Genomic DNA, 27,107 nt, shown 5'->3' on the forward strand with positions numbered 1-27,107 from the left:
TCCAGTATTCTTTGTTTGCATTGTTCTCATGCTCTTTATTTGAGTAATCTGTACCTGAACAGGCTCTTACTGAATTAAACTCAGTCCTTGTTGACCTCGAGACAACACTAAATTAGTAGTCATCCTTACAATCGGAACTTCTGGATAAGTCTCAGGAATGTTTATCTCCAACTGCTATCCATTGTTCAATGAATCATTCAAACTAATCTGCATCCGAACTTGTTCACTGTTCAGGATATTCTGTGATACCCCCGATGTGGATGGTGCAGTAACTGCCACTGGTTCCACTCTCACTGGTTCTACTCTCACTGGTTCCCCGACCTCCTTGAGCTGTATATGGTGGTGGATGATTAGGAAAATCTCAGAAATGAATTCATCCTCATCCAGTTCATCATCATCATTAAACATCACTCTCTTCAGATCTTTTAATTTTCATTCATTATTTACTAAAGAACCCTTTTTCTTCTCAGCTTTTGACTCATCCTCATCATCTTTTGTTCTTGCAGGAAATAACCTAATTCCCTGTAGGGTAGCTAGTCTCAACTCTCCCTGCTCCTCGTCCCACCTAGCTTCTGCTAGCAGCTTTTCTACTTTCCTCATTCTCCTTTTGAATTTCAAAGCTTGTTGCTGTTTAGCTACTAGCTCCCAAATCACTAAACCAAATCACTAAGGCTTCATACTGAGCTGGTCTCGGAGGAGGTTTCAAACTGAACATTTTCTGCCTCAGATTCTCCAAAATCCTCAAATTAAAAGAACCATTTTCTGGAAAAGCCAGGTGTAGGAAGTTGGCTCTGTATGCACTATTTCAAAGTAAGGAATAGTATGCACAGAGTCCAAGGGTTCCCCTTAGAGGTAAGATAGTGGCAAAAAGAGATAATACTAATGCTCTATTTTGTGGTAGTGTGGTCGAGCAGTAGGCTTATCAAAGGAGTAGTGTTAAGCATTTGTTGTACATACACACAGGCAATAAATGAGGAACACACACTCAGAGACAAATCCAGCCAATAGGTTTTGTTATAGAAAAATATATTTTCTTAGTTTATTTTAAGAACCACAGGTTCAAATTCTACATGTAATATCTCATTTGAAAGGTATTGCAGGTACGTACTTTAGGAACTTTGAATCATTACATTAGCATGTACAGTATACTTTTTACATAAAACACAATAAGCTGTTTTAAAAGTGGACACTTAGTGCAATTTTCACAGTTCCTGGGGGAGGTAAAGTAATGTTAGTTTTAACAGGTAAGTAAGTCACTTACAGGTTTCAGTTTTTGGTCCAAGGTAGCCCACCGTTGGGGGTTCAGAGCAACCCCAAAGTTATCACACCAGCAGCTCAGGGCCGGTCAGGTGCAAAGGTCAAAGAGGTGCCCAAAACACATAGGCTATAATGGAGAGAAGGGGGTGCCCCGGTTCCAGTCTGCCAGCAGGTAAGTACCCGCGTCTTCGGAGGGCAGACCAGGGGGGTTTTGTAGGGCACCGGGGGGGACACAAGTCAGCACAAAAAGTACACCCTCAGCAGCGCGGGGGCGGCCGGGTGCAGTGTGCAAACACGCGTCGGGTTTTCAATGGTTTCCTATGAGAGATCAAGGGATCTCTTCAGCGTTGCAGGCAGGCAAGGGGGGGGCTCCTCAGGGTAGCCACCACCTGGGCAAGGGAGAGGGCCTCCTGGGGGTCACTCCTGCACAGGAGTTCCGTTCCTTTAGGTGCTGGGGGCTGCGGGTGCAGGGTCTTTTCCAGCCGTCGGGAAATGGAGTTCAGGCAGTCGCGGTCAGGGGGAGCCTCGGGATTCCCTCTGCAGGCGTCACTGTGGGGGCTCAGGGGGGACAACTTTGGTTACTCACAGTCTTGGAGTCGCCGGAGGGTCCTCCCTGAGGTGTTGGTTCTCCACCAGTCGAGTCGGGGTCGCCGGGTGCAGTGTTGCAAGTCTCACGCTTCTTGCGGGGAGTTGCAGGGGTCTTTAAATCTGCTACTTGAAACAAAGTTGCAGTTCTTTTGGAGCAGGGCCGCTGTCCTCGGGAGTTTCTTGTCTTTCTCGAAGCAGGGCAGTCCTCGGAGGATTCAGAGGTCGCTGGTCCCTTGGAAAGCGTCGCTGGAGCAGGTTTCTTTGGAAGGCAGGAGACAGGCCGGTGAGTCTGGGGCCAAAGCAGTTGGTGTCTTCTGTTCTTCCTCTGCAGGGGTTTTTCAGCTCAGCAGTCTTCTTCTTCTTGTAGTTTCAGGAATCTGTTTTCCTAGGTTCAGGGAAGCCCTTAAATACTAAATTTAAGGGCGTGTTTAGGTCTGGGGGGTTAGTAGCCAATGGCTACTAGCCCTGAGGGTGGGTACACCCTCTTTGTGCCTCCTCCCAAGGGGAGGGGGGTCACATCCCTAATCCTATTGGGGAATCCTCCATCTGCAAGATGGAGGATTTCTAAAAGTTAGAGTCACTTCAGCTCAGGACACCTTAGGGGCTGTCCTGACTGGCCAGTGACTCCTCCTTGTTGTTCTCATTATTTTCTCCGGCCTTGCCGCCAAAAGTGGGGGCCGTGGCCGGAGGGGGCGGGCAACTCCACTAGCTGGAGTGTCCTGCGGTGCTGGCACAAAGGGATGAGCCTTTGAGGCTCACCGCCAGGTGTGACAGCTCCTGCCTGGGGGAGGTGTTAGCATCTCCACCCAGTGCAGGCTTTGTTACTGGCCTCAGAGTGACAAAGGCACTCTCCCCATGGGGCCAGTAACATGTCTCTAGTGTGGCAGGCTGCTGGAACCAGTCAGCCTACATAGATAGTTGGATACAGTTTCAGGGGGCACCTCTAAGGTGCCCTCTGGGGTGTGTTTTACAATAAAATGTACACTGGCATCAGTGTGCATTTATTGTGCTGAGAAGTTTGATACCAAACTTCCCAGTTTTCAGTGTAGCCATTATGGTGCTGTGGAGTTCGTGTTTGACAGACTCCCAGACCATATACTCTTATGGCTACCCTGCACTTACAATGTCTAAGGTTTGGCTTAGACACTGTAGGGGCACAGTGCTCATGCACTCGTGCCCTCACCTATGGTATAGTGCACCCTGCCTTAGGGCTGTAAGGCCTGCTAGAGGGGTGTCTTACCTATACTGCATAGGCAGTGAGAGGCTGGCATGGCACCCTGAGGGGAGTGCCATGTCGACTTACTCATTTTGTTCTCACTAGCACACACAAGCTGGTAAGCAGTGTGTCTGTGCTGAGTGAGGGGTCTCCAGGGTGGCATAAGACATGCTGCAGCCCTTAGAGACCTTCCCTGGCATCAGGGCCCTTGGTACCAGAGGTACCAGTTACAAGGGACTTACCTGGATGCCAGGGTGTGCCAATTGTGGAATCAAAAGTACAGGTTAGGGAAAGAACACTGGTGCTGGGGCCTGGTTAGCAGGCCTCAGTACACTTTCAATTCAAAACATAGCATCAGCAAAGGCAAAAAGTCAGGGGGTAACCATGCCAAGGAGGCATTTCCTTACACCAGGCAACCTTCTTTCTTTGTGATCTTAACCCAATGTTTCAACCAGAGGCACGCTCCCGTACCCTTCTCCTCAATCATGATATATGCCGGAGTATTTTCTGGCAGACAAATTTCTCCCTCTCTTGCCAGAATATACTCATCACCTCTAAAGGGACTTCTTAAAACTTTGAAAAACTTCATTTTCAACAAAATCTGTTCAAAAACAATTTACTCAAGAAGTGATTTACAAAATGTATTTCAAACAAACAAAACAACTGAAAGATTGACTACAATCCCACAATCCTCTTTAGCGTTCTTGCTTTACAATTGCACTATACAAATGTTGGACTGATAGACGAATCCGTGTGCGACCCTTCTCACTAACCAACCTATCTTAGTGCGGCACAACTCACGTCACAGAAATACACACACCCTCTCAGCGCGACCCCTGAAATGCTGACAAAGTCTTCCGGCTTGACTTTTACACAACTAACACACCAAACCAATGTAGTATTAGTTCGCGAGCAAAACCTTAAACCAAAATAAGAATATATATAAGTTTAATCAAAGGAAGTAAACGAATCAACTTGAGAGTTATAACATAACTTAACAGCACCAAAATCTGTGCCAGTGAAATAATATACATTGGAGCAATAGATCAAAGAACATCAGTATGAATCATGAGCATATAAAGACAAACTACCTCACTAACCACTAATTAGTATTAACATGTTGGGCTTCATGTAAAGGTTTTAGAAACACAAATTTAGAAAAACATACTAATTCGGGTTATAACAAAAATAATATTATTGTGCCGCAAATAATTCACAAATTGCAGCTGGTACCTGTAAAACAAAAGAGACATATAACAATTCACAATTTATACATTACCCATAAGATCTATGAATAACAACAGGAATCACTTCAGCAAGGGGACACCATCTGTAGGAACGATCTGAAAATCTCTCAGGTCTACATACACTGCAAAACTCCCTCATTAATCTAAATTAAAGTCTCCTAAAATTTCTCAAGTCTCACCCAAAGAACGAGTGACAGAACGTTATATTAATTTTCACAAAGGTCATGATTGGTCAGGACATGGGGTGTTGCACATTCAGCCTATAAAACTACTGTTAGATAACTAAAAGTTACACATTCATAGTACACTAAGTTTTAATTTTCCATCTCTCCATTGATGAAATCATTAGCTAAACACAATTTATAACAATTTATTTTTCTCTTCCGTCTCATCTGTGGCTCCATTGTTCCATCTCGTCAAAATCTCAGGTTCAGGAAGAAACGTCTAACAATGTTGTATCTACTTCCATCCTCAAGGAAGAAACCACACGTTAGTGACATTTTCTAAACAATAGGACAGTCAAACTCTGGCAATGACCTAATAAATCTGACCTTATAAGGCATAACACAAAATTCCACCAGGGGTAGCTGTTTACACGTCTATAAACTATTAAACACACTCTTTTCGAATAAGCATTGAGCAATGAAAAACATCTGCATTATTTAGCTAAAGTTAGGCTAAGTAGAAAACAAAATGGATTATGGTGGCCATTTACCTGTTTTGTTAGCATTCATTAGAAAAATCACACATTAGTTCATCAAGATCAATACATTACTAATTATAAATTTAATCACTAAAATCTCTGCTCTCACAAAAGCAAAAACTCCAGTTCAAGAGTGGATGGCCAACTTTCCCACCAGTCACAAACGCTAGATCTTCCGGTATCACCCTTGATAATCGTCTCAATCTTCCCAACCACATAGCAGTAATGGCCAACAGTGCACGACACCAACTTAGACTACTTTGGGGCATCAAACAATTGATTCCGGAACAAGACCTCAAAACAGTGGTGCAGTCTCTTGTTCTCTCTAGACCAGGCTATGGAATTGCTCTTCTCTCAGGTATTCACAAAATTTACTTAGGCTTAGGTCCACTGAGAGCAACAATATATGCTGCAGCAAGCTTTGTCTTAGGTCTCGAGAAATATGACCTAATTTCCCCTGGCCTTCTAATCCTCCAATAGCTCCCCATTGAGGGCGCAGGCCCAATTAAAAATCACTTGTATTACACTGCACTCCGCCTCACCCTGCTATCTAACTGAGAAACTGGAAATCTCCAGTGCAAATAGGGGTTCCAGTAATGCCCGATCCCTGCTCCTGGAACCCTCCTCCTTCAGACGAGAATGATACATGAACCAGTCCTTTTCTGGTAGTGCCACTAGAATCTGGAACTCTCTGCTTCCCTCACTCTGTCTAACCTCCTGCCTAGCAACCTTCAAAAAGGATCTCAAGATCCTCGCATTTGACAGACATTGTGGTTAAGTCATCTACTTTCTCCACTGCCTCCTAATCTGCCTTAGTTTAACTGTTCATGCACTCTGCTCTATTGTTGTAACTGTCTCTTGTGTTAACTCCTGTATTCATATGAGGGAGCATAGCTCTTATACTCAAAATTAACATGAACTGTTTATGAACTAATGCATAATAATGCTGCATAGAAAATGTATTAATGTTGTTTCTGCTAAACGTACGCTTGAAATGTGCCCACGGGGAGTGGCCGCCAATGTATACGACGACTAATGAGATTGATAAATAATGAACTAATGGGAAGTTGATGTATGATTTTATACTAATATTAAGGGTTACATGTTAAAGATCTGCTAATAAATCATTAGGCCTTAGTTAGCATGAGTCGAGGCCTAGATGCCCGGTTTCATATTAGATGTGTTTTCCTAACGTACAGTGTGCTGACTTGCTGAAGGACATGAACTTGTATTTTTCCAAAAGTTAGAAGATGAGTGTACCCATAGTAGATCCGTTCTCATGAAATTCGACTTGCTCTAGGAAACATTCTTGCTGAATGCAACAGTGTAGACTAGATACAGGTACAAGGTCGCCTGAACCAGTACAGACAATGGAACCACTGACTAGAGATGCGAAAAGGACCACGAGAGTATGAAATAATACCGGACATTCTACCCATTGGAGATGTCAATCACAAGAACCAATAAACTACGTGAGAACTGCTATGGGGTGATAATTTTGATTAAATCACTGGAAACCTATTGGATGAAGACAGTGGGGTGCCAACCTCACCCAATTAGAAATTAGGGGACTGTACAACAGAAAAGGGATAAAAACCTTTGACCCGAGGAGCCAGAGGAGAGATGCCATTGCGAAATTTGCTATGACCCAGACACTTTGTCACTCTGCCTAGAGACTTTTGTCCAGATGTACGAACACATTTTCCCATTGACACAGAATGGGAAAAACCCTTTGCTACATCTGGCCCTTTGTTTGGTTCTTCAATCCATCCTCGCCCTTACCTTGCCCGATTCTACACTTTTCCTCCTTAAGAGGGAAGTGTCCCTTCTTACCCGTCTTGCTGAAATCTTGGCTGATGGAGAATCAACTGATGTCCTGAGGACGAAGACTGACTCTGTATGCTGACCCATTACGGAGGGTAACTATATAATGACGAAATGAAATTGTCTGTTTGCCTTTCCTTTCTAGGTACCAACTGCTTCTTTTGACAGAGACCTTAGTTAGAAGTTTTTCCAAATTGATGTTGCCAAATTGTTTTGCATGAAGCCCAACATGCCAATGCTAATTTGAAGCTAGTTAAGGAGTTCACTTCACAGACGCAAATAGAGAAATGACTGAATTTAAGCTTTGTTGAAAAACGCTCTAATAATACTCTAATGGGGTTAATCCATGCTGACGTTGTGCTATGTTCTAGCGTTCATAATTCTTGCTTTGATAAGTCTTATTCGAGTTGCCAAATTATGACAATGTTGATGAGCTTTTTGCTATTGAGACTAATAAACTTGCTATTAGAATTGTAACCAATAGGGAATAAATATCTCAAATTTTACCAATCTGGTGTGGTTATTCATGACTGAAAGGTCATGGTGGATTCTGAGTCTTATTAATGTAATTGATTAATCAGAATTGTCTTGTAATGGTGAATATTGATGACGGTACTGACATATTAATTGACATGTTGATCAGTTATCTCGTCCTAAGGTGTTTTCAATCAGGGTCAAAAGATTCATTGGCCTAAAACGAGTCCCAGAGTGAATAAATTAGCTATAAAGGGCCACTGATGTAAAAATTTGAGCTTAACAACTATTAATGAGACCCTCTGTAACTCTGTATCCTGTAAAGTGCTCTGATGCCTTTGGGCCATGTTCACTCTCTATAAAATTGCAAATAATAAAAATAAAAAAACAGGTACACAGAGAAGAATAAAGACGTTTAATATTCAACTCCATGTGTGGCGTAGTCATTGACAGGTACCCTGGCTGGGGAGGACACTTCACAAGGGAGCCTGAAAAGTTAACACACCACGCACGTCACAACTCGAGGCAAGTTCATCAATGTCTACAGGCATGAAGCTTTCCAAATCACACAGTGTTGGGTGTAGCTGTTGCCATGCTGGATGGTTTGCACTCCTTCTATAAGCTGCAATTGTGTTTGAAAATTCTTAACGCCTCAGCTACAGCATTTTTTATTCTGGCCTCATTGCCCTTAATAGAATAGAAACTTTCCCTTCGGATAGTTTGGAAAAATAGGCTGTTCTGGTTTTGCGCACGCTCTATGTCCTACTTCTATGTTTGGTTTCAGGTGAGTCCTTCTTGAGTAGAAGCCTGCTGGTCCGCGTCATGTCGCTCAGAATGAACGGGAGAACTCTGTCGCTATTTGTAGAGACAGAGATAGGACAGCGTTTGTCAGTCGGATATGTTTTTCCGTGTCAGCCATGTCTGATTGTAGTAATTCTAAATGTGTTTTTAAGATATGTAGATGTACTTGAATAGAATACTATTAAAAAGTGACTGAAGTTAAACTACGATTTAATTTAATGCATGAATAAAACTTTAAGTTAAACTAGCACTCGATTTGTTATTTACATTCTTGAGCTGTCAATTTTTTTAGTGGGCGAATACGTGTCATTTTATACTTTATTTGATATGCATGTTGAGATTGTGCGTGGGGGGGAAAAACAGTTTTATTTTCAAAGGCGACTTTTAAGTAAGCAGTAAAATGCTAGTATTCAAGATGGCCTCCAGCTTGAACCTCTTGGACTGCGCTAAGTGGCCTCGGTGGTGTTGGTATTTTTTCCATTTCTACCTTCGTGTCCCCCGACGTGTGAGCGCGCGCCTCGCGCACCTTTTCCCTATGTTGTTATCGGTACTCTGTACTGAGCGGTGTGGCGATTGTGAGCCGGTGGTCAGAGAGAGGCAGCTACTGGAGCGCGCTACCACCGGACTGTCTTGCTCGAAATCTCCCTTTCTATTTTGTGGAGCGGCTCTGGGTCCGCTGTGGTAACTGATTTAGCCCTGTGCTTCTGACCATAGCCTTTCGGGTACCTTGTTTTTGCGCGCACGGATCCCCCACCTAGCGCCACCCTGAACCCCGCCGCCCCCACCTCCGGGAGCCTGGCCCTTACCCGGCCGCCGCGCCGGGGCCGTGCTGGTGGAGGGCGAAAGTCTAGAGGGGGGCGTTCTAAAGCCGAAGGACCATTGACTGACCCCAGGGGGGCGACGGGGGAGCAGCAGGGGGCTCCACCCGCCCCCTCAGTAGAGGAAGAAGTGGAGGAGCCCCCAGGGGACGTGAAAATGAACATCGAGAACTTCGAGGCTCTGAGAGAATGGCTTACCCGTACCCTGGAACCAATGTAAGTGAAGGATGGGGTGGTGGTTGGGGAGTCTGAAGAGGGTTCACACAGTGTTCGGGAATAGCTATGGGGGTGTGTGGAGGTTACGTTAGAAAAACTGGTGCCCTCTGAGGTTATTTGGCAATCTGGGGTTGATTCCTCCTAATGATGACAGTTACTCCTGTCTGCTTCATACGATCCTCACTGACACTCTGCTACATGTGGTGTACACCTAATCGGCCGAGAGAGATTGTCAGGCGGTATAAAGTACACAGACGTTGTTTATTTCTCGCTTGAGTTAATCGTGATGAGATGCGTTTTCTTATATTTCATAGTGTGACAGATGTCGACGTTTTGCCTATTTAACTAGCAGGCTTACTTACTGCCGCACACTTACTGTAACACTTTCTCGAGTGAATTGCTGAGTTGTGAATTGGGAGGTCATCCTGTCACTTTCTAGACAGTTAAGATGCAATGGACTGCTACCTGCGCATAAAAACGAAATGTTGCGAAACTTTGTCACAATACACATAGTGACGTTTACACATACCCCCTCCCCTTCCATTTTCGACTTTATACGAGCAACAGAAAAAGCTTTCAGAAGTACTAATAATAGAGAGACTTAGGCTTCGAGTATATGTTGGTGAAGTCGAGTACAATATTTGATTGGGCAGAGCACGTGCTTTTTTCTCCTGGAAAAGGGTGTTCGTATTGCACTTTTTGCTTTGTCTGAATTCTTATGCACAGCTGGATTAAGTTGTTTATGACGGCATGCCGACATCAACACTATCAATCTTATCTGTTTAGTATGAAGCGCTCAGATGAAGGTTGTAAAACCTTATTTATTGTAAAAAGCATGCTAAGATCTGTAGGTGTCTCTATGGGTGTATTACTCTTTATTACACCCTGCAGAGAGGTATAATATTCGATGTAATCTCACATACTACTGTAGCAGGCAAGGGTTTTAGTTTTGCTTACACCTTCTCACAACCCCTGGGACTCGAAGATTGTCACAGTGATAATCCTTTTTTGGCTATTTTGGCAGATTGTTTCATTTTGGCAAATGTAATTTTGTATACATTTTTAAATTTTACAACTGTATGCCAGATAGTTGCCTTGTGGCAAAGTTTACACTCCATACAGGAGCTTGATTTGGTTATGATGGCAAGCCACTTATAAATTCCATAGGGCTTTTAATGTCTCATTGATTTACAGGGCAAAGTTGTGTCCAGTGCGATAGACCTGATAGATCTGCGTCATTATACGAAGTGGTGACAAAGGCAGTAGGCCTGTTTTTATTTTTGTGAAAAGCAGTTAAAGCCAGTAGATCTTTCATGATTGCTTGTTATCTCACAGTTACAGGCTACAGAGAGGTGTTTTGATAAATGAAATCTCACAGATACTATATAGTAGGCCAGTAATTTGTTGTTGGTCATCCCTTTTGACAAACCTTGAGGGAAAAAGCTTTTCACTTCCAGGCCCTGAAAAATCATCAAAGTCAAGTACTTCTGTAATCTATTTAACCTAACTAATGTGCTCTTACCCATAAACCGGTCCCAAATTGTGTGATCCTGGCAAATGTTTTACTTCACAGAGCTGTCTTTTTCTTAAATATCACATACAAGAGCATCTTAAAATAAGCGACTTTAGCTTGTCTGCTCTACAAAAAAACCTCTGCTATGATATAATAGGCTAATCTTCAGGAGTAATGCATATCTAGCCCTTGTACAGGGTACACATGACCCCTGACTTGCCTCTTTGTTCACTAACAGCATTGTCGTCAGAGCGGGAGCAGGAATGTTTTTCAGCCCATGTTTTAAAAACCTCCACGGTTAATAAATGTGTTACTGAAACATAATGCAGTAGTCATTTACAATCGGCGCATTTTCCAATTAAATGGCGAAAAATTCCCGTTTGACATGTAGTTTTACAGGTATAACTAAATTGCATGCTAACAATAATGTTAGGAAATCTCTACATCACCATGTAAAGTGTTGTGATTTTTGCTCCTATTGAACTTTGTTTCCACTGCACGTCTAAATTACAAATAAAGTGCCTTTCCAAATCATGATACATTTTGAAATATTTGTACGGTTCATTTACAACTTATTTACATATGTTGTGTTAGAAAAAAAAATAACTGACATCTTACAGCCTTTCGTTTCACGATGATTGTCAGACAATTTACTTTACAAAATCCTCTAACTTTTTAGTCGGAGAAAGAAAAGTGTAAACCATTCTCCAGGATAAAATAAGCAGCAATTTGTATGAAGACAAAAGCTGACATTTGACCTCTATCTATAAATGCATAGCAAATATGATAACATAAAAACAAGATTTAAAGAATCTTATTATTGTTCATTGACTTTCTGAATGAACAGAATACCAGTTTTTTTTTTTGCCATTTCAAGCTTTTCACCAGAATGGGTGAGAAGGCCCTGTTCACCCTGATAAAATATGACTCGTCATAGTGAGTGGGCATGTTTATTTTTAGGGTCCTGGCTGTGATAATCCTTGTAATGCCCTTGGGAGAAGGTCTGTGTATTGTTTTCCCAAAGGTAATGGTGCACATATTTGTAACTGTATAACAGTAAGCATGATGGTTTTAAGCTTATGCTCACTTAAGTAGGTCTGTGTTGGTTCGTTGAAAAAAGTTATGTCAGATGTCGTAGGTTTGATCTGTTTATTATAAAATGTTATGACATAGCCAATAGGCCTGATTTACCTACTGTGAAAAGCACATGCTGAAGGCAATAGGCTTTTGGAGTGGATTGTAATTACACTGCTAAATAGAACCCACCCCAGCTGTTAATGACTTACCAAAACACAATTTTCCTGTGAAATTTCAGGAGGCATGCAATGCCTGCTATTTTAAACAACTTTCCTCGATAAAAGAAACCAATAGTTAATGGTTGTTTTATTCCCCAACCATCAGTGAAGCTACTCTTCTGCCCAACGACAGGATATTTCCCCACCCAACTAAATTGTGTCATCAAAAGCACATACTTTATTTCGTCAACCCTCCTTTTTCTTCATATTCAGTATGTACACTGTACAAAAAACTGTCTTTTTTTTTTTAATAGACTATAATGTTCTATTTATATTAAGGATCAAGCAGTATATTAAATACATATTACAACTGACTTCCCTCTTAGTTCACAAATGGATTGTCATCAGATTAGGAGAGTGGGGGAAGGAACATTTCTAAGTGAATTTTTAAAAGCTTCAACTTCTAATAAAGGTCTCTCAATGTAATGATAACTATATGTATATTATCCATTTGCGGGTGCCACTGGGTAGTTATGGTTAGGACCACTTTTCCACTGCAAAAGCATTTTTTGGTTTGCTAAGAACTTTGGCACATCTGAATCTTCATGAAACTTTCTAAAAAAACAAAACTTTCATTCACCTCAGCTCTTCCTGCAAACTCCCTGGGTGGTCTGTCAAACAGGGGCAGAGTAGGGTCACTAAGTGCATTTTCCCCATGCAGTTTTCCATAGGAAAACTAGACATAGGTAAAACCAAAACAGCTGAGTGGAATTACACCAAATTTGGCAGAAAAATAGATCTTGGTCCAGGAAGTTTGCTTTTTGTAATTTGGTGTAAAGCCGTTCAGTAGTTTTTGTGAAATTAATGTTCAGAGTTTATGTATATATCATCCATGAAGCTGACAGATCAAGAGGTAAGATCTGACTTGCTGCCACCACATCAGCAAAGATGTGATGGCAGCTACTTTAGGATTCCTGTCCTGAAAATAAGAAATTGAAAACATATAGGGGCAGGCTAGGGATCCTCTGCGCACCCAGGCCTGGTGGGAGGGTCCCACAAGGACCTCCCGGGACCAAAACAGGATCTGCAATCCTTCAAAAAAGAGAAGGGGCAAAGTTTGATTCCTTTCATTATTAACACTCCTGCTTCACCCCTCCAGCCGCCCCCCAGCCCGGTGCAGGTTTAAAAAAAAAAAAAAATGTTTGACAAGGGGGGCATGCAGCCCCTCATTCTGAGGCTTGGAAAGGCCCAAGGGACCTATTCTTAGTGCTGTGTCCTGTTTTGTGAGGGAGGGAGGTGTACACCATCCCAGGGACTCCTTCCCCCAGGGCTGTATGCATTTTCTTTCAGGCAGGGGTGTCTAGCACCCATGCTGGAGCCAATTTGGCCCGGGGACCCCATTCTCCAGGGCTCGATGTATGGCTCCCATGGGGCAAGTATAAACATTTTTATTTAAAAAAAAAAAAAGTTATGCCCGCAAGAGCTGGCTGGGAAGAATGCCCCTGCTGCGAGAGCAGAGACACAATCTGGTCCCCCAGGGCTGGGGCATAAGTGTTGCTGACTCATGCCCCTCAACCCTTCACATTGTTCTCATCAGTGATTTAATTTGAGATGTTATTGGTGTTGCTATAAATGCTATGATTTAATTTTAAGTGATGTAATATAAAAGGGTATAAGCTTTGCAAGGTAGAAGGGTGCGTTATAGTTAATGTAGTGTGGCTAACAAGTTCACAGCACTGTATAAAGAGGTGTGTGAGCTATAGGAACTTTATGGCATGGCGTAAATTAAAATTTTACTTAATGTCAGTAGCCATCATGTAGTTATAATTAGGTTAGACTTTCCATAGAAGAGCGTTTTTTGTTTTGCTAATAAATTTGGCGCAGTTTGATGAATCTACACAACTTTCCAAAAAAAGTTCATCCACCTCGGCTCGTTTCAGGCTAAGCCGTCAAGCAATGGCCAGAAAAAAGGGAGGTCCCAAAATGCCTTTTTCCACATGTAATTTGCCATGGTAATTGTACGCATTTTAGTGAAAACAGCTGAACAGAATTGCACCCTATTTTGCAACAAGCTAGATCTTTACTTGGCGTGTTTTTTCTGATTTGGTGTAAATCTTTTAAACTATTTTTGAGAAATTAAGGTTTAAACGATGGAGATATCTGGAAGGTTGATCCAGCAGTAGTCCCTGGGGGTGTAAAAAAAAAAAAAAAAGACAGAGCAGTCCGATTGGTTGAAAGGGCTTTTTTTTCCCCATCGCCTGCTTTGGTAGTGCAGGACTGAGAGGTCCCGAGGGATTGGATTGGTTGGTTGCAACATCAACAGAAATGCTGCAGTTGCCATTACAGGATAATGGGACAAGGTCCCCATGTCCTGAGGTTAAAAAACAAAAGGGGGTAAAGTTTGGAAGGTAATGTACCCTGACCACCTAGACCTAGTGGGACCCCCAGGTCCAAACTAAAAAGCAAGTTTCATCCCATGAGCTACCGCAGGACTCTTGCAGAACCCAGCGTGGTGCTCCTGTGTGGTCCTGCAAGAGTACTGCAAAACAAATGTGGGGTGGGTGTACATTTAGGGGTTGCACAATCGTGGGCGCAGGCCTGACATGGGTTGTTGTGCGCAGGGTCTGGCTGCAGGCCAGGCTACATGGTCAATACCTTGCTGGCGGTGCATGGAGAATGTAGAGTTAGGTGCATGGCGTGGCCACAAGCCATGGCGTGGCCACAAGCCATGCCCTGTTGCCAACCCTCTACTGCTCATCAAAAGGTACGCTCAGTGAGAGTTGAGTCAGTTTGATCAAAACCCTCCAGAAATTCGCTGAAAAATACCCACAACTAAATAGTGTCATTATAGTTCAGCATTGTAACAATATAAATCTGTTGTTTTTAAGTAGAAAAAACCTGACATTTACAAGTTATAGTAAACTGAGCTAACTATAACGTGTGCCACTGCAGTGCACTGCCTATGTCTGCACATATTTCATTATTTATGATATGTTATCAGTAAAGTTATCAATAATGTCCTTTAAAATTATTGTGACACTCTTCATTAGGGTTTTAGCCTTGAAATAATTCTACACACTACATTTGTGGACAATTTCCTATTCACCTTAGTGGGATGATTAACTCAATGCTCCACATGAGCTGCATTTTTTTAAGTGAAGAGGTTCACAGGCATTTGCCACTGTTAAGACACTTTTTTTCTTGGCCCTATGGACTACGCTCTGTAATTTAGTAAGATATATTGCACACATTCCTGAGATGAGCACAGTGGTATTCAGCTGTAAAGCCATAGTTATAACACTGCTGAGAGATAAATCATTGAGTGGGATACCCCCCCAACATTCTACATTATGCAATAATCTCCAATTCTTCCAGAAACTTTAACAAAGTTATGGAAATAAATATCCACACTTTATAAACACCCTTGCTACATAGAATTTGTTTAGAGCAGAGCATTACATCTATTTAATATGATTTTGTGTCTACATATCCACGAGTGGATGATTGATTAAGAACAGAAGGTTTAGTCGTTCTCATAGATTGTTTGGAGCAGACTTTGACTTTAAGTCTTAACCCAGTTCCAAACATTGCTCTGCCATCCGCATTAGGAGTGCTGAGCCATTATCTTCTTTAAAAGGAAATAATTGCACCCCTAACTTTAATGATTTGTAAATGATTAGGCACTTAACTTTGAACATACTCTGTCATCCTTGTGTCCAGGGCTTATGCTATTTCAAGCTATGGCTACATGCATTTATTCTCAATGTCTCTATATGACTATTTCAGGGGTGTGGAATGTTTAATAAATCTACCTGTCGTGTGAAAATTTTAAAAGAAATCTACTTATCACTATGGTTCCATGTAGTGTGGCGACAAATTATGGCAGCAATCTCATTGTATTATAGCTCTGATAATAGCCTCTTTGATTATGCCAGGGCTAATACTAAAGCCAGGCTCAAATACTAGCAATTTCCTTATGCTGCCACACATCCGCAGATCTACAAACTGGGGCTGGAGGTAGTGGTAAACAACAGTTCCAGGGTTGGTATTTCCTTTTGAGTGTGTGCAAACCTAATAACTTGCATGTTTTAAGCATTTTCACTAGCTCTTGGCCAATCTTTTCCTTTACTGCGTATGGTTGGAAATTTACTTCAGACAAGAGCAGAAGTAAAACTTCTTTCTTTAAGAATTCAGCCTCTAATTAGGTCTGACATTAACCAAAACCTTTTGTTTGTATTAAAATTCTCTTTTCTTTTCGCTCGCTCTCTTTCGCTCGCTCTCTTTCTCTCAATATGTTTTGGAAATACTAGCATGCATCAACGTTTTACTAAATGAAATAGCACCTTAAATTTCACAGTAATGGTAAACCTTTCTAGTTGCATTTGTGTGTACATTTTATTTTGAAAGCAAAGAATCATCAATATTGCTTTCAAGCTTATGCAAATATTTGTGTCTAATCAGAACACTTTGGGAGCATTTTACATACCCTCATATTGTTATACTTTGCAAACTTCAGTATACACTTTTATTTTTTTACTGAAACCACTATCAATAGTGTAGTCCGACCTTGTATTTATTTTGAGCGCTCACCCTAATAATAAAAGCCTTGCAGTAGTGAGCCATAAATACAAGTTCAGACAGCATTAACAAATGGACAGAAAAAATTACCTCTACTGCAAAGAATTCTCTTTTATTCTTCATAATGTGGTATTCTAAACTTACAGCCAAATGGTTTGTGCTGCAGGCAGTTGGGCATACTTGTCCCAAGTACAAAATAAACATGAAAACTTGTTGTCCTTAACCCCAAACAATATGTCCTGGACGTCGGGCTATAGGGATTCCACATCCCTGTTATTGTGTTGTCTGTGGATTCATTAATGATGTTGTTGCGTAGGCTCTCATTATTCTAATGAGACTACTGGATTTGAGCGGCAGAATCATCTGCGAGATGGGGGAGACTAAGTCTAACCCACTACAGGAGACACCTGTTGGCCTGATCTGGGTTTTGTTCTGGCTACTAGCAGTGCCTTCCTCTCTGCCCAAGAGCAGGGATGCTTCGGCAGCCGAGTGCATGACACAATTGACTCCTCAGGGAAATCATGGTCACTTACATTAGTCTCACATATACAAGGACTTTCAGAGGCAGTATATGTTTCAATAAGGTTTTAATGAAGCAACAGCATCTTGGGTAATAAAGCATGTACTGCAATAACCAGGACGATGAAGCGTGGCAGGAATAAAATTGTGACGAGGAGAGTAAAGCATAAAAATAACGTTACCATGGTGTCATTAGAGTCAATAAATTAATTCCTACCTAGGCTATGTTATAGCACAGCATGTTAAGCTCTAGTGCTGCCCTTCAGGTTCCCCTGGAAAGACATCATCTCTCATACCTGAGAAAGAGGCCTGAAGTCTGCATAAGCAGCTGTAGCGAAGCGTTCAGCAATCAGTATACAGTCGTTGTCATCTGGCTGGAATCTCCCTCTAACGTGCATGGGACAGAGAAGTGTTTTTATAATAAAACAGCTGATGTTCAGAGAAAATGTCCCTATGTAAAGATGTGTATGTTTCCATGAATACCAGAGACAAAGCGTTACCACGTTTACCGGCAACCTATCTTACTACAGCCTTGAGAGAAGCACTGAGTGAAAGAAATGTCTTGTAGGAACGCAGTGCTGGCCTAGGCAAAGAGCAGCTAGATAGAGAAAAATAAAACAAGACCGCAAATGTGGCTATTGTTAAAATAATAAAGCTGGATAAAATATATTTAGGTGAAAGTGCACAGCGGCATGCCTAGTGTGCTCAAATAACGTGCATGGAGCCATATCTAAAATGGGTACACAACAATGTGATGCAATTTAACATGCCATGAGTGATGTAATGTGATGTCATAAGCAGTGCATGGTGGGGGCTCAAGCTATAGTTAGGTCACTAAACAAGAACTAGTGAATTAGAACTAGAACTAATTTTTATTTTGTTTTTAAACAATAGTTTTTAGGTTGAGTGTAAGTGTTCAACCTTGTTTATACTTTTAGTATACTTATTATGGCTTAAAGTGATTTCATTTGTTGGTTGCAGTGCCCTTTTAAAAGTTCTTGCTCGCTAGTGGTCAGGTCCGGCTCCTTTTCCCTCCTTTTTCTGTTACAGAGCATTCACCAACTACTGTATTATTCCACTTTGGTTTCTTTATCTGTTGCTCTGATGGACTATTTTCATTATGTCTTTGGTGCTCCCTTTTCATTGTGGGTGTTTTAGGCTGGTAGCTACCTGCGCTTTATTGCCGCATTCTGTTCGTCCCATCTCCTCCCATGTTGCTGGTATTTGTTTTGGCTTTATTCCAGTGCTGTCCTCATTTACCTCTGGCTCCTAAAATAAGCCTATTTTACAAAAGAAATAACCAGTCGTTTAGCTCACTGCTCACAAAAGCCACAATGTGCCCTATACCTAAAAGTGATGATGTGAAACTTGCTTAGTGTCGCATAGCAAATCCCTCTCCTCGCACACAGGGCATTGCTTATCACCTTTATTGGGCCTTGAATCTTCTCAGGCTGCTTAGCTAGTTGAATTGCGAGTCAAGAAGGCTTGCAAGGGGATTCATTCTGTTAAAATAAAAGAAATATTTTTCCAGCTTTATTTTTCAATTTCTGTTCAGACATTTAGAGATAGTGCAATCATCTTGTCTTTCCTCAAGGGCTTGTGATTTCTCATGTCAGTAGCTGCCAGTTAACACCAGAACAAGATAGGAAAAGATGTAAACTCACACCCTAAGGTAACTATAACTTGTGTCGTCTCCATGCACTGCTAATCACCCCACATATTATATCACCCATGACATCTTTAATAAGATCACTGATAATATCAGTGTAACATTTGCAGTAAAATTATTTTGCAGGACACTTTGCACGGCAAGGGCACGAGTTATAGTTACTTGAGCTAACCCTAACGATAACTACTGAATTTCTATGGTTTTGTGCGAGTAAATTCAGATCTTAACTATAACATCCCTGTAACCTTTGTTTTTTAAGTCACCACTTAGTAGGTATAGTTAGAACCTAGTTTCCATAGGAAATGCTTTTTTGTTTTGCTAATAACTTTGGTGCTGTTTGACCATCTTCAAGAAATTTTCAGAACTAGTGTGCTAGTCACTCCATCTGCTGTCTGTAAAGTTTCGGTTTGATCTGTCAAGCTAGGGCTGAGGAAAAAGGGTGGGTGCCAAAGCAGGTTTTCCTCATAAAAATTCCCTTAGGTATTTTAGACATGACTACAGCCCGAACCGCTGAACGGAGTTACAGCAAATTTGGCACAAACCTAGATCTTGGTCCAGAAAGAGTGCCTTTTGAAATTTGATGTAAATCTGTTCAGTAATTTTGGAGTTATTAAACTAAAAATGTGTATATATATGTAAATACCCGCAGATCAGGGTGGAATTGTAGATCCACGCGCCAACAGCAATGCTGTGATTGGCTGGCCGCAACCTGAGAGTAAAGTTGCAGACACTATTTTGTTCATTGGAACTCCCTTCCCAGTGGGAAACTAAAATGTAAGTGTTAGAAAGGGTGAGGTTAGTGGTACTCTGACCCCATGGGACTGATGGAGTGGTCTGTGAGAGACCCCTCAGGGGCAAGAATTAGTCCCAAAATGTTTTTTTTTTTCATTTTTAGCACAGGGGGGTCCACCCAGATCCTCATTGATTCGGGTGAGTCAGCGGATCCAGGGCCCAATTTAAAAAAAAAAAAAAAAAACACTCACTCACAGACCCACTTATTCGCTTACACACCCACTCAGACACCCGTATAGTTCCTCACACCCACAAAACCACTCAGACACACACAGCACTCACTCATCCACTCATTCAACCAGTTAAACATCCGCAAACTGACTCTCACACTCACAGATCCACAAAACCAGGCACTTGCACACCTACTCACAGACCCACACAGCCACTCCCACGCCCACTTACAGATCCCCCCAACCAGTTACACCCACTTGCACACTCCAACCCAGTCTCTCTCACACACCCAGTCACACACACACACCCACGTTACAGGGGCATTATAGTTATAAAATAAAATTAAAAAATGTTGAATTTCACTGAAAAAAACAAAGAATGAGAATACTGTGCATGGCGGTGGTGTAAGTTATAGTTACCTAAAGGTACTTGTAAAATCTGAACCTAACTATAACATTCCTATAATCTTCGTTTTTTTCTGTGAATAACTATATAAATACACATTTCTAGATGCCAATGGATTATCTGTGGAATGAAGAAACAAACCTGAATGATTTGATTCACTGGCCTTACAGAGCACTCTGTCCAACTCTGATGTACAACCCACACTTTTAACATAGAACATAGAAATAGGTTATAAGAGTTTGAGGGAGGGGCAGAGTACATCCAGACACGCCCCTGATGTCTTAGAAGCATTTTTGATACAGTAATTTATACCTTAACTAGAGCTATATTGTCATTCTTTGTAACATTTGCATCAAATTGTTACACCAAGAGACAAGAGTTTAACATCCGTCTCGCATCGTGATCACCAGGTTCAGAACATATTTTTTCTAGGTATGCTGCTACTTTTTAAGCTATGAGTTGGGGCAACGCTACGCACTATGCTCATGTTGCATATGATGATTCTTTGCTCTAAAAATGAGGAAGAGTTGTGTGAGATTTTCAAAACTGGCCATACATTAACACATGCCCTGAAAAAGCGGTTTTGTATTGTCAATATACAGTGCAACACATGTTGACAGTTTGAATTTTTCTGATAGTTCTTTGACACAGATGTGGTGTGATGCCTTAGATGGCACTGATTATTAATTAATATATATGATTGTATCAGAAATACTCAGTGGCTTAAGGGATTGTTAAAAGAAACCCTTTTATTTTTATATTTTGTGGGCAAGTTAAAGGCTGTTATCATACATATGCTGTTTGAGTTGTTTTTCATCTGAATGTACTTAACTTCCTCTCTTCCCACAAACTCAGCCTATCTCAAGGCCCAATCTAAAACTAAATTTACACGTAAATACATTTTTATATGTGTGCATACATAGAGGAACTTTGGGCAGCCCACTTGTGCTAATGGTCTGTAAGAGTTCCATTGAGACCTTTTTTATTTTTAGCTTTTTTTTCATTTTCAAATGGTCCACGGGCCCAAAACAATGAGCTAATCATTTAATCTCCCTTTGCCCAAGGACAGCGCCTGGATACCCCCACCCCTGTGCCCCATGCCATGCTGTTCATGAACAGTATTGCTGTCAGTTTCACAGTGCTTGCTCAGCCAAGAGATACATGCACATCGTCCTAACACCTATACCAATGGTTCCCAACCTCTGGTCCAAAGAAAATGAGATCAATAAAAATGTTATACATAAAGTGGCTAAAATTACAATTGAAAAATTTAAAACATACAGTAATTGTCAAGGAATATGATATTGGAGGCTACAAATGAGATTGGTATCCTCAGATTGATTTGTTGGAGCACTGCAGGTGTAGCAAACAGAATACAGTATGGATGATGTGTGGCTGTCTTTGAATTGGGAAAAGCTCCAACCTTCCTATTAACTTTTTCAGTTATATTTGTAAGTGAAAGAAAATGTGTTATCATTTGTTTAATGAATGGTTGGTTGTTTTTGTGTGTATTGTTTTGCATTTTAAATAATTGCTAATGTTTAGGGCGAGGTCCCTGGCTTCCAATAGTAACTCAGTGGGGGTCCCCTATTCCCAGTAACGTTTCGCTGGGGGTTTCTGGGTTCCAGTAATGATGAAGTGGGGGTCCACAGAATTCAAAGGTTTTGTGAGCCACTGCCATATACTGTTTGGGTACAGGATTTCTGCACCTTCTAACCTTTCTTGAGGACCCCTCTATTGTATCCAAGTGAGGGTTCTCTAAAAAGTCCACTAAGTACTCCCAGGCGCGCACACAGTCATTTCTTGAAGCAGGACTTAATTTTTAAATCTTGCCCGTTGAACAAGTTCTTCACTCCATTTAGCTAGTCTGGGGCCTCTGCTGGCCTTCTAGTGCATTGCAATTTCTCACTTTGCAACAGTCAATGCCACATCCTTAAATCTTTTGGTGGTTAAACTATTGGTCAAGTGCAAGACAGCCCCCAGCAATCAGGCCATATGGGAGCAGGAAACCGCCTGTTGAGTAGCACCATTAACACAATCCATCACCCCCTCCCCGAACCCAGAAATGAAGGGGCAAGCCCATACTGTATGAAACATTTTTAGCTCAGAGTTCACCACATCTTGGACCTCGGCTGTCCTATAGTACCTGTTTATTTTACCAGGGGCGAGGTAAGCTCTGTGCAAAAAACTGAAAATGTATTAATTTAAACTTAGCATTTCTAGAGACTGTGCGAAAATTCTTGAATGTAATTCCAATCTGTATCCGGGATCTGAATCTGAGTCACCCTCCCATTCTCCCATAGGTATGCTAGTGGAGTTATAATATCTTCCTTCATGGTCCTATACTGTTGTGGAGCCATTTTAGTTATAGCTCTATGCATGCTATTTTAGTATACTAGGCCTGCCGCTGTTCTCTCTAACCTAGATATATTTTAATCAGCTTCATTTTATTATTCTTGCAATAGCCACTTTTGCCACATTAAAACATTATTGAAACAAATACTGCCTCTGTTTGTCATTGTGTATTTGAGACTAATGTAATTGAGAGAAATGGATGAGACCTGAGAGACCTCAGTTTCCCTGAGAAATCAATTATATAATGCGCTCGGCTGCCCAATCATCCCTGCCCTTGGGTAGAGATGAGGCACTACTAGTTAAAAGGAGCAAAACCTGGATTGGGGCGACAGGTGTCACCTGTAAGTGGGTAAGACTCCCAGACCGCAGGTGATTCTGCAGCTCAAAATCCAGTAGTCTCATTAGAATGATGAGAGCCTATGCAACTATACAAGCATGTAACCGATTTAATTTGGCCCGTATTAGTACACCCTGGCTGACAGCACTTGTGGTAGGATGTTGGATTGGTCTGGCCCTCACAGTGTTTCCTAACCATCTCAGCTACTTCTTGGTGCAATAAGAATTATCTTCTTAGGAGCCCAGACTCAAGGGATAAGTCTTTAAATGGGAAAAGCACTCCGTCTCTAAAGAGATCCAGCCCACACCCCATAGGTGGCTCACTCCGTGAGCCTTGCTCCATCAGTGCCAGCCACTCCATTGGCAGGTCTGGTGAATGCAGCCCCCGACCGCAGGTCCTCGGAAGGCAGCGCAGCCAACAACACTGAGCAACCAGTAATGCCTGAGGGCCATCCCCGAGATGGCAATGGAGATGCAAAAGGATCTGAAATGGGTCTTGTGTTTCTGGAACTCAGCGGGCTACCTCTCCTCCAGGGTTCAGTTGGTGATAAATCCATTGGTTAAACCAGTGTAGTTGTGCCACTAGGTTATGTTACCAAGTCCAGTGCAGCTAGATCCCCATTTGTCACTGGGTGCTCTAATTTAGACATCGCCACCTTACTGCTACCCGCTCTCAAACTAGCTTGGTCATCAGTACCTCAAAGTCTTGGAAGATCCGATGGGGTATAAGCAGTGGCAACGTATAAATAAATAAAAAGGAGTGGGGGAAGCGCCACCATCTTAGCCATGGCAACTGTACCAGCCACGGACAGTTGTAACGATTTCCAGAAATTTACACTTGGGCACAGTGCTTGTACAGACCCTCAACATTGCCATCCAGGAGGTCCTGAGAGTCTGGTTAGATTTTTAACAATTAAGTACTTTTGGCACGTCCCTTCCCACTTCATCCCTCTCAGTTCTCATGGTGGAGGCATATCCCTAAAGAATGGGAACAGTGATATTTTTGCCAGTTAATGCATAGGCCCGACACCCAAAGCGCTCCAGTAGTTCCATTGTTTCCACCAGGTCCGCATCTACATCCTGTAAGAGTAATAAAATATAATTGGCATATAAAGCAGTACGGTGTGATGTACTCTGGACCTCCAGCTCTTGATAGTATATGCAGGAACATGAACTGCAGGCTAAGGGCTCTATTGCCAAAGCAAAACGCAATGGGGAAATTGGGCTTCCCTTTCTGGGACCACGCCCCACCACACATAGTGCCGAGATCGTCCTACCTGTTTTCACTCTCTGTAGGCCTTGAGTAAAGGAGCCTAGTCCATTGCCAAAGCCTGGCTCCAACCCCATCTTCGTCTTCACACGATAGAGGAACTTCCAGCTCAGACTGTCGAATTTCTATTGCTATGATAGCTGCTCTTGGTTTATGCATTGTGCCGTAATCCATGAGCTTCAGAAGCCGGCAGATGTTAAATTCTATATTGCGGCCTGGTATAAATCCCGCCTGGTCCCTATGAATCAGTCAAGTGGCAAGCAGCCAACACTAAGTATCTTGTAGTCCAGCATGGACAACAGGAGTTTTTAGTCTCCTTCATATTTTCATGTAAGCATAGTTGTGAGGCCTGTCTCCGTTCATAAGTTTGTATTCAATCGTAGACATTTAGAGATAGCCAGCAGCTCCCGGGTATGATTTACATGAGTTTTGGATAGCTTTATCTTGATTTAGTTCCTACGGCAATATGCATGTGATGCAGGCATGTAAGTGAGACCACTCTCTCCTGGACCGACCTGCGAGGGACAACACAGCACTTAGTTTGAGAATTTAGCCACTGAATGGTGCCTAGTTGCAGTGTGAGGAGTCCCCCGTTCAATTTCGCAAGGAAGTCTCTTTGATTTGAGAGGACGCCGTTTGGTGCACACACGGCCTATTCGGACTAGCATCTTTATAGCCCTAACTTACAGTCCAGTTCCTTCCTTTCCAAAATTGTGACAACAGTAACTCTACAGGAGTGCAATCCTTACCTTTTTCAGTATGTTTGGACTCGTGAGATTATTTTGGGCTGCCAGTCAGTGCAGTTAAGCACCAGCACTGGAGGCAGCAGCAGCACACCGGTTTCCCAGGTGACTTTTTGCTCTCACCCAGTTTTTACCACAAGCATGAGATTTACGTAATAGAATCGCTCTTTTCCACATGAGTCTAAATATTACAATACCATCAAAATAGGCTTAAGCACTTGAGGTGTTTTAAGCATTTTAAGGTTAAGATGTGCATCGTTCCTGTTTTAGGTCACATGAATGGTCCTGTAGATATTCACATTGGTGTATCATCTGTCACTCTACAGTGTGGTGCTACCTGTTTTTCACTTTGGGGGGGAAAGGCTCTGAGTTGACCTTAGACTTGGTTTTATATATGTTTTTGTTTGATGCATTGTTGTATGTATTGTTTGATTATTAGGTACTTTGTTCTTCCCAACTCCTGAAGAGGCCCATAGTAATGATGGGGCTTAAACATGTTGACCAGTTTTGATTGGAGGGGTCAATTGAAAGTTCAAGAAACGTTATTATAATATGGACATATGTTGTAAAAGGCTCAGGGAAAAATATTACCCATATATATATATATATATATATATATATATATATATATATATATATATATAATGCTATGGAAGGACTACCACACACGTGGATTACACATGAAACAAGGAGCAAAACCTCATTATGATTCAAATAGTTGGAAGATTAAAGACCGTTTTGATTTGTTCTTACTTGTTTTGTTTCTTTGATTTTTATGATGTCAAAATATAGTCCAGGTACAATTTTTATAGTTGAGGAGAGAGGGTGACCAGTTGAAAGTTGGGCAAATAAATGCATGTACAGAAATAATATTGATATCCCTATGATAAATTAATATTTCATTGTTGCATGAAGCGATGTATGATTTATCCGTACTATATACCATGTTTTTATTGACTAAAGACTTGTGCCACTTTAGGGGCTGTTAGGCAGAAAACACTGAGTAAAACTCCGGCAGAAGACTGTCTGAGCCGGGAACCTTAATACATGACGGGTCACACAGGGCCCCTTTTATTCCTGTTCTGTAATTGGCAATTTCATAGCCTCTTTGGTTTCATCTTGGATACTAGACGGAGCAATCCCTCCTAGGAATTCTTCTCACGGTCATGAGCAGCCACCCTATACAAGTGTTTATAATACTTAACCCCTTCTGTGCCCAGGACGTAATGGTTACGTCCTGAGGCACAGTGCTGCTGTGCCCAGGACGTAACCATTACGTCCTGTGCACAGAGCCCTGAGGGAGCGCTCTCGCTCCCTCTGTGGGGTTCCCCCCCACCCCCCCAAGTCAGGGATGGAAGGGGAAGCCCTTCCCCTCCCACCCCCGACCCCCCCCAACCCCCCCTGTGACGTCAGCGCGCGCTGATTAGTCACAGGGTCTCCCCCATCGCGCTGGAAGCAGAGCTTCCAGCGCGATTGAAAAAGAAATGCTTTTGCATTTCTTTTTCAATCCCATGGGGGAGGCCCCGAGAGGCTTCAAAGGGAAGGAAATGTATTTCCTTCCCTTTGAAGTCTCTCACAGGTTTCAAAAGCCGGATTGCTTGCAATCCGGCTTTTGAAACCCCACTAGACACCAGGGATTTTTTTTTTTCTTCTTGAAATTGGCAAAAGGGAGCGACCCCTTGGGCAAGGGTCGCTCCCAGGGGGGCATTTTTTTAGGAAGGCCTTTTCTGCCCCCCCTGGGGGCAGATTGGCCTATTATTAGGCCGATCTGCCCCCAGGGGGGGCAGAAACCTCTAGGCACCAGGGACCATTTTTTTTTTTTGTGATGAATTCTTTTTTTTTAGGTGGGGAGCGATCCCTTAGGCAAGGGTCGCTCCCCTACGGGGCAATATATATTTAGGCCATTTCTGCCCCCCTTGGGGGCAGATTGGCCTATTTTGATAAGGCCAATCTGCCCCCAAGGGGGGCAGAAACCATTAGACACCAGGGAGTTTGTTTTTGCGCGCGATTGTCACGCAACAAAGCGACCCCTTTGGCAAGGGTCGCTCCCAGGGGGGGCAATTTTTTGGGAAGGCCTTTTCTGCCCCCAGGGGGGGAAGAAACCTCTAGGCGCCAGGGCACATTTTTTTTTTGTGTTTTTTTTTTTTGTTGTTCTTTTTGTTTTTTTTTAGAGATGGGGAGCGACCCATCAGGCAAGGGTCGCTCCCCTGGGGGGCAAATTGTATTTAGGCCATTTCTGCCCCCCTTGGGGGCAGATTGGCTGAGTTTAGGTCAACCTGCCCCCAAGGGGGCAGAAACCACTAGGCACCGGGGATTTGTTTTTTGGTGCCAATGTCACGCAGGGGGAGCGACCCCGTAGGCAAGGGTCGCTCCCGGC

At 42.4% G+C, this 27,107-nt stretch overlaps 2 protein-coding genes across 6 annotated transcripts in view; one reads left to right on the plus strand and one right to left on the minus strand.

Moving 5' to 3' along the window:
* The window catches only part of LOC138250390 (uncharacterized), a 64,310-nt gene extending 56,170 nt beyond the window's left edge, over positions 1-8,140 (minus strand). For 2 of the 3 annotated variants that reach the window (XM_069205211.1, XM_069205210.1), the window contains exon 1: positions 6,845-8,133. In XM_069205211.1, coding sequence (XP_069061312.1) covers positions 6,845-6,922 — 78 coding nt within the window. In that variant the 5' untranslated portion in view covers positions 6,923-8,133. Of the gene's footprint in view, positions 1-6,844 lie in introns of all 3 variants that reach the window. The other variant, XR_011194946.1, reaches the window with a different exon arrangement.
* Positions 8,141-8,603: 463 nt separating this feature from the next.
* The window catches only part of LOC138250391 (RNA-binding protein 26-like), a 623,852-nt gene continuing 605,348 nt past the window's right edge, over positions 8,604-27,107 (plus strand). The window contains exon 1 of one of the 3 annotated variants that reach the window (XM_069205212.1): positions 8,604-9,144. In XM_069205212.1, coding sequence (XP_069061313.1) covers positions 9,086-9,144 — 59 coding nt within the window. In that variant the 5' untranslated portion in view covers positions 8,604-9,085. The remainder of the gene's footprint in view (positions 9,145-27,107) is intronic. The other 2 variants (XM_069205213.1, XM_069205214.1) reach the window with 2 other exon arrangements.

The sequence above is a fragment of the Pleurodeles waltl genome, chromosome 8 (genome assembly GCF_031143425.1).
Source record: "Pleurodeles waltl isolate 20211129_DDA chromosome 8, aPleWal1.hap1.20221129, whole genome shotgun sequence".
In the NCBI taxonomy this organism is placed as follows: domain Eukaryota; kingdom Metazoa; phylum Chordata; class Amphibia; order Caudata; family Salamandridae; genus Pleurodeles; species Pleurodeles waltl.